Here is a 15,017-nt window from a genome sequence, read left to right as displayed (position 1 = left end):
AAATTCCAGGCGTTGGTGTACTTGAAATGCCCAATAAAGTTGAGAGACCTCGATTAATATCTGCAGCACATGAGTGGGCGGCATCTGCACATGCTGGTGTGGCTGCCACGATTTCACTTTTACAGGCTCGTTACTGGTGGCCTGGTCTCTATAAAGAGATAAAGCAGTATGTCCTTTGTTGCGACGTCTGTCAACAAATTAAAGCTTCGACGGCTAGACGCCCGCAGCAGACGCCCCTTCTGATTTCAAATAAACCTTTACAGTGTGTGTACTTGGATCATTGTGGTCCGCTGACACCAGATAGTGCATACAAATATATATTGGTTGCTGTAGATTCGTGCTGCAGATTTGTGTGGGTCTGGCCACAGCGCTCGGCTGACGCTCGGACGGTTATTAAAGATTTGCGCATCTTTGTCGATACATTTGCAGTTGCGGCTTTTCATTCGGACCAGGGCCCTGCTTTTCCCTCTAAGGCATTCAGGGACACCATGGCTTCGTTGGGGGTCCAACTCCAGTTCATCCCGAGGGAAATTCTGTTGTGGAGCGTCTAAATCGTGATTTAAAGCAATCCTTAACGGCCAGAGTTATAGGTACGGGTCGTAGTTGGCTAGCCCACCTGTATGGAGTACAGAGAGCACTTAATAACTTGCCTAGAAGGTCCCTGGGGGGTCGTACTTCATATGAGTGCCTGTTTGGAACACAAATGTATGTTCCTGATCTAGATGGTCCTGGTGTGGAGATGGCAGATACGCCCTTTGACATAAATGATTGTGTCACTGTTTTGCAGGATTTACAACAATTCTGTGAAGATAACTCTTCTGCAAGTGCTGCCTCCACAGGAAGTAAGGATGAGCCAGTAACGCCTACTGGCTGGATACCCAGGATTGGGGATCTTGTGCGTGAAAAGGTTGCAGTAAAGAAAGAATTTGGTCCTTCTTATCGAGTGCCTGTCTCTGTGTTAGGGATTAGCGGCACAAGAACTGTAATTTTACCGCCGCTGCACGGGGCCAAAGGAAATCGCTTTGTTTCCATTGATAATGTCAAGTTACAACATGTGGCCGATTCTGCACAGCAGACCAAGAGGGACACCCAGTAGTTCCGGAATCCCTCTCACTACTGGGGAAGAAGTCCCGCTGCAGGTGATTTGCACCGATGCGGTTTCCTCTCCGAGCTTGGGGAGGGTGGAAGCTGATCTTGCGATTGTTCCACAGACGGCGATTAATTTGGAACCTTTTGATCAAGTTGCTGTACTTTTTAATGATATTTCTGAACATGTGGTTTATAGCGTGCCAAGGCGGGAGCCACCATCTGCTTCTTTGTTCACGGTTGCACCTTTTGCAAGAACTGCCTCTGGCTGCTTCAACGACACTGATGATACCGTGTCAGACTCCACGTCCTCTCTATCTTCAGCCCGGGGTCCACGTAAGCTGCTGTGTTGGCTTAAACACACCTATTTTGTTTTTCCTTGGAACTATTTGTGGCTTTTTATGACTGTAATGACTCTTTTCTTGTGGTTGGGATTTGTGGTTACTTTTTTTTTGGTAATACATGGTCATTTTCTTCCTGAACGATCTGACATTGAGCACGTGGAGACGGTGTTGAAACCACATTTTTCGTCTCATATGGTTCAAAGAGACTTGTCCAATGTGAACATTTCTGCAATACCGATTCCGGATGGGATTGTGTGGGATAAAGTGATGTTTGATATATATGGCCCCACTGAATTGATTCAAATACTGTATGTTCTCAAGTTATCAATGAATGATATCGTTATACCAGGCATAGTTTCTGATGATTGGGATGTGAAGACAGTAGATTCTATGCTGACAGAATTGCAATATTATACTGTCTATGACGATGAAGATGCTTACCTATTTAGAGATAATCATGGTGACATGTTTTGCTACAATTATTATGGACACCACTTTATTCATAAAGCGAGTAACCCTAAGTCGATATTTGAATATGTGCAATAGGAACATTGCCCGACTCCTCCACAGGGGAGTTGTAAAACGTATTATGATAAATTTGCATATTTTTCTGGGCATAATCAACAGAATGCTAAGTCTTACTATTTTAAAGTTACTCCGTATGCTAATAAGCAAATGTTATTGACCGATACTAAATTACTGTATTCAAATTTGTTTGTATCTAAACTTTCGGTTGAGGGGTATGAATATTGGTCCAAGACTGTTGACTTGAAAAGTGTCTGGGGAACGAAAAATTGGCAAATGAGAGGTAGGGACACTTTATTTAGGGCATGTGTTTTTCCTGTCCAAATGATTTTCCTCAAGGACTCTGTGCAACAGACTAGCTGTTTGGGCTTAGCAATGATTAGAAATTTGAATTTGCCTGGTACACCTGTCCCTTCCAAATTGAACAATTGGCAGCGATATTTTAATGCCACGTTTCGTGAGTTTACACACTGGGTCCGGAATGGTACGCTTCACACTTCATTGATACATCCGGGCGGGTGGTTATTATGGCCCATAGACACTAATGGGTGTCATCAGTGTTTTGTCACCTCTTCAGGGGGGTTCAGGACTAGTAGGGCAGACCCTCGCTACATATCACCAGAACATGCTGATGATATTACTACATACAGCGTGGGGAAGCTTTGTCAGCAATGGTTGAAGTCATCCACGCTGGATGCAGTTAAGTCACATCTCACGTTACTGTCTAATGATACTGACTTACAAGATTTTTTGTCAGGACCAAGGATGCTGCGGAAGAAGCGTTTTTTATATGAAGTATATAATGAGATTTGGAAGCTTTCACAACAAGAGGCAGCGGCCCGGTTGAGACAAATTGATCAGGAAAATTTGATACAGGCTTTGTCTGTTGTGGATAATGGGATGCATACCCTTTCAGACCGTGTTTACACAATTGACAACATCATTTCCTCTGCTATAGACGTTATCAAATCGGATATGTCTTCTTTATATCATGGGCAGAATCAGACGCGGTCCATCATGCAGCTGGGTTGGACTCTACAGACCTTGAAGGCAGGTCGCGTTCCGTGGCAGCACATTTGTGCCAGGGAGATATTTATTTCCTTTAATTTGACTCGTCAACAACAGCTGATGGCTAAAAAGGAAGCGACATATGTTATGTTAAATATTGAAAAAATTGGAGAAACTGCCTTTTACGGTTGCTGAGATTCCGTCAGCTGAGTTGTTGATTCATGGGGTTATTAACCTGCCTAGCTCCACTCTGCAATTTACTTCTTGTTTAAAGCACATTCCGGTGGGTAGATATGAACGGTTGGGGGACAGTTACATACACGAGATGTGGGAGCTTCCCTTTCTATACAGATGTATTAATGGTTTGAGGGAGGTTTTTCTTAGCGGTAGCGAATGCGAAACGTCTGTCAGCCATTCCATGGTTTGTAAACAGCTGTCCTTGCACGGGGCATGTAATGCCTCGATTGCTAACTTAGCTTGTTATCTGAAGGGAGTTCCAGTCCCAGTAATTAAAAACACTTTCCAGGTGCTTTCAAACGGCAGTTATGTCCTTCTTAACAGTGAACCCTGTTGTGGCATGCGTGCCAGAATAGTTTAAGTAGTTGTTGTCACCAAGGCCGTTACGTGCTGCAGGAATGTGTTGTTTCCCCCCACTCAAATTAGGGAGGTAGCGGACATCTGGCCTCATATTGCTACTTCCAAGGTAAATTTTGACAAGTTGAGTCGACTAAAGGCTCTATTGTTTCAAAAGCATGTGGCCCTTACATCTGCTATCGAGACCTACGCACTTCAGGTGGCAAGGTCATCGACGGAAATACAGTCCCTTTTGAATACTAACTTTCCGAGTCACTTTGGTGAACTCGTGGGACGTATATTTAATGCGTCCAGCACTACTGGAATTGCACTTTTTTTTTTAAAGCCGTTGGTGTTGGTTTTGCTCACACCTTCTCTTCTATATTCGGTTTAATACCTTCGGCTATTCACTCTATTTTCGGAAGCATTTTTGGGGGTTTCCCGATTACTTTGGCTTTATTGGCTGGGGTTTTGCTGCTGCTGCTGTTCTTCCGCAATGGCTGTCCCGCCGCAACGAGATCCCATATTGGCGCTCCCGTCAGCGCAGCTGTGGCGTGAACGCATGATACAGCATTTTGGAGCGACACTCCTGGGACAATTGGAGTGTGACTGGTCTCTAACATTCCGGCCGGTTTTGGATTGTGTGCAACCCGTGTTTCGGTGCCTTTGGTGCTCGTTTGAACATGCACTGGCTCTCTGTCTCTCACTGCAGCGCCCCCCAGTGGTCGATACTGATCTGTTGATGTTTCCGATTAGGGCTCATTCCCAGACTTGTGCACTACGGTTGCGTTTGCTTCGTGAGGCAGTTTGTGAGATTCCCTTCCTGGAAGAAGATGGTATTGTCTCATTCATAGGCCCTGCACGGGGTGCCGCACTGAATGGTTTTGGGGCTTTGGAACACACCTGCTCCATGATATTTTTTGGGGTGGATCTTCCGATATTGACATATATTGAAGTGGAGGAACTCCTGCTTTCTATTGCTTCTGTCTGACAACTGGATTTTTTTTGATGAAATACAAATTGGCATTATGTTGAATTTGGCTTTATCGTCACATGCTTCCCAAATTTATGACTTTGTTGTCCTCTGACCTTGTCGAAATATATATTTTGATGTATTGTTTAAATCTGGGGGATACTTTTATATTATTGGAACCACTTGCTACCGACAAGGGGAGGGTGTAGTGTGGTCAGTTTTACGTATCCTTTGCGCATTAGCTTCAGGCTTTAGGCCTTTGTGCATTTTGCCCTGGATGTATTTTATTCCTTTGCTCGCAGCTAAGAGCCTCTGTGCACTTTGCTCTAAATGCTTTTATTCTGCTTCGTACTGTTATTTTTCAAATAGCCAGTCCTACGGTCTTGTTTTATTTTTTATATCACACTGTTTAGCCTACTTCAGCACTGGAGTTCTCCATAACACATTCCTGTTCACTCTGTGCTTCAGTCAAGGATACAGTCTGGTACATTGCCGATAGACGTGGTAGGAGTTTAGTCTTTGGCATTCCTGCGTAGGGACATTTTGTGATCACGCTGACATGTTAGTTATAAAAACACTTCCTTGTCCCAATACACGCAAGAGGGAGATTCCAACCAGGGAACCACAACTAGACGCTGACTGCCTCGTAGCAGATGCTGAACCAGATCACAGGCCTTTCCTCAGGTATGAGGGCTGATGTCTCCCAAGGGATTCAGAAAGGCAAGTTAGAAGCTTAACATGCTGTGCTCGAAATAGAACTAGCTGAGGAAGAGTAGAAATTGTTAAACACCATGATAGCGTTGTTCTTATGTTTCACTCTCCTCGTGACTATTTCAATCCTACTGTGTTGTATGGTTCTGGTTATTGCGGTTCACGCCTTAATATCTAAAATGCAGTTGTTTTATTAAAACATTATATAAAACTTATACTGCCTTTGTCATTTGTATATGAGATCATACTGTAAATGAGAGAGTTGGTTTGGATCTGAGTGACCACGACTTCCCTGAGAAGTTCCAAAGATGTCATGTGCTCGGCTGCCCAATCATCTCTTCCCTTTTGGAGAAATGAGGCACTGCTAGTTAGCCGGAGCAAAACCGGGTTTAGGGTGACGGAGGTCCTTCCAAGTGGGTCCGACTCAGTCCCCCAAACCGTGAACGATCCTGCTGCCTAGAAATCCAGTAGTCTCATTTAGGATAATGAGAGCCCACGCGACAACTTCATTGAGGGATGGGTTACCTTTATTCCAAAAGGATTCCTTAACCTTGTCAATACTGCAGCCCAACATGAACTAACCCCTCAACCTTTCTTCCTTACTCCCCCCAAAACTACATGTTGAAGCTAATTTTCGCAATGCAGTGACATATTCTTCAAACGTTTCACCTGAATATTGGACCCTTACACCAAAGTGATATCTTTCTAGTACAGTGGTTATTTTTGGTAAGGAATGTAAGTCAAGTTTTTTTATGCAAATTTCAAAATCGTTGAGTTCTCTAGCATCTTCCGCAGTTAGTTCTGGAAGAGTCTCAAAAACCTCTTGTCCCTCAGGACCCAAACAATGCATTAACAGTGACATTTTCCATTCTACTCTCAAAGAAGTACCACAAACTCTTGCATGGTGAGCAAAGACAGACTTCCATTTCTTCCATAGTGTTGGTGGTTCAACAGGCATGGTTAAAAAAAAAAAGGTGAATATGTAACGTTTTGCATCTTGAATTATCCACTTTTTTTTTTTTAATCGCAAGAGTGTACTTAGATAAAGTCAGGAGAAACAAATAAATAAATCAAACTAGAATTTATGAACCAAAACACTTGAAAAGCAACAGCCTCCTTATTTCCTCCCTTTCTTTTCTTTTTTTTTTTTTTTAATATGGACAGCAAAGAATTCTGTGAATCTGTCCTTGTAGGCACTTAGGTTGAAAGTTGTTAGGTGTGCCCGTCATCGATCAATGTGCTAAGGATTGGACTTTAAGAACTGTTTTAATTTGTCCAGCTCGGTTTTCATCTTTTCTTTAACGATTAAAGGTACCCCCCCTTACTTTGCTCACTACAGGTACACTTCCTCCTTTTATCTTTATTTTATGCACATAATCCCTCAGACAACCAAATTTATGCTGGAACAGTTCTGGAAAATCTTGTTCATATAATGGTCTGGAAGTGTTCACAGAGTCAACACATTCCAAGTCTTTCAATCGAACTGAAGGATTTTCATTGGGGTCGAGATATACTTTCAAATCTCTCTGATGGAGCCAACTAATCCGAGAATACCCCCTTATCGATACCTACTTTTTTCCCTGCCGTGAACCTATATTTAAATAGAATAGAACCTATAAAGTAACCGAACAAATTCATCGGTTCACAACCATAACCCTTGGGACAAATGTCAGGTTTTAGAAGTTTGACCGAGTATTTGAGATGATTCTCGAATATGTCTCTGGGGGGGATCAGTGTCATTTTCTACCCTGAAATGGAGATCATGGGGACAGATACACCCTCAATCTGAACATTTTCTACAGGACGAGTGATACCATCCTTTACTTGTAAAATTATTTCCTTAGTAGGAGAATCATCATCCCCTAATTTTTTGGAACTTTTTTTTTTTTAGATCAGTACTTCTACAACACTTAGTAACATGACCTTTTTTCCCACAATTTTTACAAGTGACTTTCCAACCTTCACAACCCTTGTAATTGGCATAGTGACCAAGTTCACCACACCTGAATCATCTCCCTTGGCCCATTTTTTTTCCCTTTACAATCTTTATTAGTTTCCATCAACATTTTCTGACACTTTGTCTTTTCAGATATATCCTTTTGACAACTAATAGTCTGTACCTCACTTTCTTTAACTCTAGAACTTGCCTTTTTTATTTCTTCAAGACATGCTGAACTATGTTCACAAGTTTTAGCGATGGTTATTACTTCATTGAGGGATGGGTTATCTTTAGTCCAAAAGGATTCCTTAGCCTTGTCAATATTGCAGCCCAACATGAACTGACCCCTCAACCTTTCTTCCTTACTCCCCCCAAAACTACACGTTGAAGTTAATTTTCACAACGCGGTGACATATTCTTCAACCGTTTCACCTGAATATTGGACCCTTTTTCCAAAGTGATATCTTTCTAGTACAGTGGTTATTTTCGGTAAGTAGTGACATTTTCCATTCTACACTCAAAGAAGTACCACAAACTCTTGCATGGTGAGCAAAGACAGACTTCCATTTCTTCCATAGTGTTGGTGGTTCACCAGGTGTGGTTAAAAAAAAAGGTGGACATGTAACGTTTTGCATCTTGAATTATCCACTTTTAATAGCAAGAGTGTACTTAGATAAACTCAGGAGAAAAAAATAAAATAAAACTAGAACTTATGAACCAAAACACTTGAAAAGCAACAGTCTCTTTATTTCCTCCCTCCCTCCCTTTCTTTTCTTTCTTTTTTTTTTTTTTAATAGGGACAGCCAAGAATTCAGTGAATACGTCCTTGAAGGCACTTAGGTTGAAAGTTGTTAGGTGTGCCCGTCACCGATCAATGTGCTAAAGCTCGGACTTTAAGAACTCTGACCCAGCCAGTGAAATGGCCCTGTAGAATATAACTATTGCATAGCAGCCCAAACAATTGGGTGAATCCATTCATGAAGGCACTTATTTGAAAGCTGTTAGGTGTGCCTATCACCAATCAACATGCCAAAGCTTAAACTTAATGTGCGCTGTCCCAATGTGTTAAGATGGCCGCTGCATGTGTCGTTGTGTACATCGTACTTGTGAGACTGTTAAGCTTGTTTCATGAACGTGAGGCTTTGACGTTACTTTTCACAGTTCACAGAGTGAGACAGCGTGCGCTCAGAACCGCCAGCGAACGAGATGCAGGGTGCAGAGGAGGCTGCACACGCGTCAGCGAGGAGTGAGGAAGCCAGCACGTGCTTTCGGACTGCACGAGCGTTAAGGTAAACGGTCCGATGTTTGCCTCAATGAAACTGTAAATTTATACTGGATGCTTTGTTGGCGTAGATCAACATCCTTAATCAGCAGAGAGACGTAATAAAATGTAAATAGCACATACATACAGTTCAAAAGTCGGTTGACGCATGGCGAGTTGGGGTGGCAAAGGTTCTGGCAGTACTGCCAGTATCCCTCCAAGTCATCGCCAATAAAATGAAGTAGATGAATCAAATCTTGAGGAAGATGGTTAGTTTTTATTTAGTACATGTGTATGTACACCCCAGCCTTCACAAGAGCATCCTACTACCACCGAAGTCTCGTCTCAACTGTCGCTCCCGTATCCCTGGTTACAATCTCAAGATTCTCTATGACTGGCATTCTATGCTAAGAATGCCACAGGTAGTCATTACCCTTTTCTCCTTATTAGCATCCTAAAAGACTGCTCAACAATGTAAATAAATTTGCACCGTGACAGGCATTTAACACAGATCATATTTATAATATGGGGCTCACTCTATGCATCAGTATGCCCATAGCATTATCGAAACCTGCTTTCTTTCTGAAGGAGTTTCAAGGGTATTTGCAGATGTAGTTCTCTGATGTGTGTGCATGCTCTCAGCTTTGCCCTGCGCACTAAGAGACAAGCTGGGCAGCCACCCGAGCATGTACCTTAGACATAAAATAGCCTTACAGTGCTTTCATTTGACTTAGGGCCTGATTTATACTCTGGCATTCGGAGTATTCACCATTGGCGTGGCGGAGGACTTTATGTCCACCAGGCCGAGAATATTCTGCCCTCCAGATTTATGAATGCCCGCATGGCAGGCACATTTTACTGTTTGCTGCAGAGCTGCTTCGGAAGGACATGGCTCTACAGCAAACAGTATCCTTTTTTGGGGGATTCAAAAACAAAATCCAAAAAACAAGGTTTTCTTTCTGAAAAGAAAAAAAGTAAAGCAGGAGAGCATTATAATGGTTTTACTGTTCCTTACCACCAGGTTTTACCTGGCAGTAAGGAACAGTAATAAATGACTACATGTCCGCCCATCTAAATTGAGTGCCCTTACTCCCCAGGGCCATCGGAGGGGATTAATCACAGCGAAGACTTTGAACCTTAAGGTCTGCCTACATATAAATGCAGCAGACAGACCACTATTTTGGTGGGGAGGGAACTCCATCGCAGTTGCAACAAAGTACCCTCTCCGCCAATATATAAATGAGGACCTTAGTCACTAGTAAAGGTACAAATATATAGACAAAAACCTTGGTACCAAAGTTGGATTGTGGTGGCACAGAGAGGCTGAGGACAAGTCAGCAAACCGTCTCTACCAAAACAAACACTATGAGAGAGTTACCAAAAAAATTTTGAATGCAACAAGACATGCCAGCACAAATTTGATGGCACTAAACAGAAAATTGCCTTTCGTCCACCTTTAGGTAGCTTTGATGTAACCAATAAAAAACATTTATAACTACAGATGCCAGAGCATATGGACTTGGTGCCCTATTGAGTAGAAGTACAAAAGGGAGGAGTTGTTATAGCATATGCTTCCTGTACCATATCGGAGTGTGAATAAGGCTATTTGGTTATTGAAATAGGCTCTATTTTTTGGCCGGGAAGCTTTTTCAATTATATGTATGGGGGAATACCATTTATAATACATATAGACCATAAATCACTGATTCATCTACTATCTACTACAAGATCTGTTCTGGAATTTCTCAGGCCAGCAAAGGCTAAATGATGTAAAGAATTTGCAAGGGTTAAGGATGAACTTAGTGTGGGTGAATGGAGATTGAGAAGAAGTATAAAGATGGGGATACCTCACAACAGTTCGAGGAGTAGAGTGATTGATTATGCACACCAAGGACATCCACAATGAAATACAACAGAGAGTAGAATTAGAGAATTTGTTTTGTGACCTGGTATTGATAATAATGAAGAAGTGCTGGAAGCATGCTATGTGTGTGCAGAGATTGATAAAGTTTACAAAATTAGAATTCAATTGTTGCAAACAATGTAATTTCCAATGAGGCCAGGGCAAAGGTGGCAATGGGTAAAGTGGGCCAGATGAACATTTTGGGGGTCCAAAGTAGATATGTTATTGTACTCGTTAATCACGGTTCTCAATGGGTCTGTTTATTCTTTTAAGAGAAATAATATATAAATATATTATAAAGTTTTCGGAGAGATTGTTTTTGAGCGAAGGGTAACTGACAGATAATGGACCACAATTTATTTCCACAGAACTGGAAACTCTATTTAGGCAATAGAAACATAAACCACAGTAAGACGTAATACCAGGGCTAATGGTCTGGTAGACAGAATGAATAGAATTGTTAAAGAATGCATTCAGATGGAAGTGTCTAGTGGTAGGCCAGTCACCAACCATGTTAAGCAGATGGAGTGGTCACACAGAACCAGTAAAGACAGTACAACTGGTTATACACCATTCACATTATTACATGGTAGAAAGCCTAAATTGGAGTGCAAAGTAGGTAAAATTGACATGACAAAGGTGGTTATTAGAAAGTAAGTGGAAATTAATGTGAAACATAAACAAGAACTATATAAATGGAATTGTAATAGAACATGTAAAGTAATAAGTTAAGCTCAAATTTCCATGGAATGTCTGGAAGGGTAAATCTGCATTTTCAGACCTCAAAGTTGTCAAAAAGTGTAGGGAAAATTATGAAGAACTAAAAGATGGGATAATTAGGAACAAAGGGAGATTGATGTAAACAAGCAAGATTCTACTGTCTTGAGAAGATGGGGACAGTTGAGAAGCAGTCACTGTGCTGAAAATTATGCTGGGCAGCTGTAGCAATAAACTCATCTTTATTCTGCAACGGGTATACCTTGCGCTCCTGCAAAAAGTTCACTGTCACCTATAGATGAAGAAAACATCTTCATGTGGCACCCATGTGGCAATTTATGGAACTGCTAGCACAGGTGTTTTAATAAACATTATTAATGTGTGTTTATTTATTTTGAATAAGTTTATGTAGAAAATAAAATAACGTAGAAAAATAATGCACACATTTGAAAATGTTATCACGAAGAATGGACACCTATGTTAACGAAGTGTACTAATCAATGATTAAATAATATGAAATGTTGAATATATATTAGACTAATGCAGTAACATGTCATATTAAGGGTTACACATTAAGCTTTATTAATTTTAGGCCTTAATTTAGCAAGTGTCTTGGCCTACTTGCCAGGCCTCATGTAAAAGCTGTATTTCTTAGCGTTTAATAAAATAGCTGACCAAGAAGGTTAAACTGTGAATTTCTATTGTACTGTTTAAATGTGCTCATAACGGAAGCTTCTCGTGTGAACCGACTGCTAGAAGATGATGTTCCTGCTAATGCAACATTTTATGTGTAATGTGTGTGAGACGGAGTTTCCTAGAACAAGAACAATGACGATACTGACTAGAGTAGAATCTGCAACAATATTGTTACCCGACAAGCCGGATGATGAAGACATTGCAAGACAAACCCATCAACAATATGTGAACGGAGCATTATTAGAATTCATAGATTTGAGATTTTAGTTTAACTGACCAATAGGGATTTGGGGGGTAGTCTAGGTAACTTTGACTTAACGACACTACACAGAGAGAAGACAGCCCATTACCCATTTTCTTCCTGACCGAGAGGTTACTATTTTCTTATGCGTCTTGACAAGAGACGTGCTTAACTTTAATGCTTAACAACCTTGCCCTCTTAAATTCTTATGCTGAAGCCTGATGCCTTGCTGATCGACTGATGTCCTGAGGACGAAGACTGATTCTGTTTAGCTGATCCACCCTGAGGACAGATATATCCAGATGGTGATTATTATGCATATTTGCTTTTTTCTTTCTAGGTACAACTGTGCTGTTTTGTCTATGAATCTATCATAGTTAGATGTTTTTCCAAATTTGTGTTACTAAATTGTTTTGCATGAAGCCCAACATGCTGATGCTAATTTGATGTTAGTTAAGGATTCTCACTGATTGAATTAAGACAACAAGGAATAACAATGGATACATTTTTCTGCTAAACTTCATGTATTTTCTTACATTGACACAGCTGACTTTGTTATTGATTTGCACCATAACTTTAGAATGTGTTGTTGTTCAAGCTTTGATAAGGTTACTTTTCCTACGCCGCTCTGGACAACCAGTGTTGTTTCATCCGATTTTGAGATTAATCTACATGACCGTAGCAGTGTTAATATAGAGAAATAAACCTTCCAAACGTTTACTAAAGGTGTGGTTGTTCATGACTGAAAGGTCATGGTGCGTGACAATTACTGACTCTATTGATTACTAATGATTGTGTATTGATTATGTACTGGAACAATGGTAAGAACACCCTAAATGCGAGTCAAAAGGTTCATCGACCTGTTCGAATCCCTTGTAAGTTTACTTATTAAGGTCAGACGCGCTAACAGAACTCTTTGCTGTCATGTCTTTTGAGTGTGTATGATGGAACTCTTTTGGCTCTTGAAAGATTCCGTATGATGATGACATAAGTGAAGGTGGTGAGGTGAATGCAGGTTTAGAATATTGAGTTTGTGGTTACATGCAGAAGAAGAAAGACGTGTAATAAATACATAGATCAGTGTGGTATATTCATTGGCAGGTACTCAGGCTATGGAGCACACTACATTTGTCATAGTCCATAGCTCACATTTTTCAAACTATTTAAGCACTCTCAGACTTCACCAGCTTGGCACATTCTTAAATAATAATAGATCACTTCTCTATTTAGAAACGCCTCTCTTCACTTCGAAAATCCATGCGAGGGCAAGTTTGCTTATGAATAAAAGTACTTCTTGTCTTAGAAGGCTGAAAACTCCTCCTTCGTACCTTTACTCTGTTTCTCTTGTCTCAGTGCTTGAATATGTGATGCGGCGACATTGTTTGCTCGTCCTGTATCCCACAAATTGTTTTAAAGTAACTCGTGTAACGGATTCTTTCGAGTGTTCGGATGAGCTGTCAAAAAACAGGACGATCTGACCCATCTCATTTCTAGCTTTCCTTGAGCTCTTTTAGCAATTATATAATACTCTCTAAATAAAATGTTGACTTAAGCATGTGACCAACAGATTACACACGACTGCTGAAACATATTTATGAACTACTAGATCTACTAATAAAGTAAGCCAACACTGCTTTATTGATGCACTTCTCGTCGTTGATTCCGCGGGGAAAAGTTCGTATAAAAAAGTACACAGATTGGCAAATCATGCGCCGAGAGTCTATACTCTTGCCTTCCTGTCCCCGCTGCTTTCAGCCGTTTTTCTCTTCCTCCATCAGAATTGGAGGTGGTCTCTAAACGAGTGATTCTCACCTCACTCCCTCCGGTCGTCACATCCGGCGCCGGGCCGCTTTCCACGGAAAGATAAACTCGCAACAGCAACACCGCAGTCAGCAGGAAACCAAGAGATAGACCGAGCCCACGCAAACCTGTTCGGGGCCCTGGACCAGGGGCGCAAGACGACGGAGGTACCAGTGAAGGACGGCGACGGCGAGACATTCTTGAAACGGTAGTACGAAAAGGGGCGTGAGCACTACTAGATCCTGTAGCTCAGCATCGACAAGTCCACAGCAGAGCAAGAAAAAATATGATTGGACGGGAGACGAGAATGAGCAGACACCGAACACAAAGGATGTGATTGGAGAAAGAATCAAGCAAGACGAGAGAAAGAGAGCACCGAGAGGTCGGCAGGCCTGGCTGTGAGTGTAAATAAAGGAGAGCCGATGTTCTTACGTGCCCCCCTAACGTCAGAGGGAGCTCAGAAATACTGCTGCTGCCAATATGTTTGCGCTTGTGCGTCTGTCGATGCCTCCCCAAACACGATGTTATGTTTCAACCAATATGTTTAAATGTATTTGTATACTGTAGTATTGTACATGTAAATAATAAATTAAGATGTCCTTTCAGCTCAATTGTCCATCAATCTATGTCCCTTTAAAAATAACATTTACAGAGACACACAGGCAGTGCTTAATTTGTGTTGTTGTTCCCGGTGCTGAGCACAGGTACTTATTTTTGAGGGCAGGTGCTTAGTCTCCTGCCTCAAGCATTTGTTGCAAGCTAAAGACACGTTTGGGAAAGACGGAGGAAGAGAAAAACAAAAAAGCGTCACAATGAGAGAAAGCAGAAAGGTGCAGGTGTGATCTGAAGGGGCAGAGAGTGGCCATAAATGGATTAACCCCTTCGCTGCCAGGCCTTTTCCCCCTCCTGTGCGGAGCCTTTTTTTTGCTATTTGGGGCAGTTCGCTCTTAGGCCCTCATAACTTTTTGTTCACATAAGCTACCCACGCCAAATTTGCAGCCTTTTTTTTCCCCAACATCCTAGGGATTCTAGAGGTACCCAGACTTTGTGGGTTCCTCTGAAGGAGACCAAGAAATTAGCCAAAATACAGTGAACATTTTGTTTTTTTTCAAACAAATGAGAAAAAAGGGCTGCAGAAGGCAGCTCGTGGTTTTTTCCCTGAAAATGGCACCAACAAAGGGTTTGCGTTGGCAAGATCACCATCTTCCCAGCTTTCAGGAACAGGCAGACTTGAATTTGA

The 15,017-nt window shown here is 41.5% G+C and overlaps 1 protein-coding gene across 1 annotated transcript in view; it reads right to left on the bottom strand.

Moving 5' to 3' along the window:
- Positions 1-14,070, bottom strand: part of QPCTL (glutaminyl-peptide cyclotransferase like) — a 967,717-nt gene extending 953,647 nt beyond the window's left edge. Inside the window, exon 1 of the mRNA XM_069207795.1 lies at positions 13,790-14,070. Within this exon, the coding sequence (XP_069063896.1) occupies positions 13,790-13,975 (186 nt within the window). The 5' untranslated portion in view covers positions 13,976-14,070. The remainder of the gene's footprint in view (positions 1-13,789) is intronic.
- Between the last annotated feature and the right edge of the window lie 947 nt (positions 14,071-15,017).

Source organism: Pleurodeles waltl, chromosome 9 (assembly GCF_031143425.1).
Source record: "Pleurodeles waltl isolate 20211129_DDA chromosome 9, aPleWal1.hap1.20221129, whole genome shotgun sequence".
NCBI lineage: Eukaryota > Metazoa > Chordata > Amphibia > Caudata > Salamandridae > Pleurodeles > Pleurodeles waltl.
The sequence above is the reverse complement of the archived record's forward strand: the minus strand, read 5'-3'. Positions and strand labels throughout refer to the sequence as shown.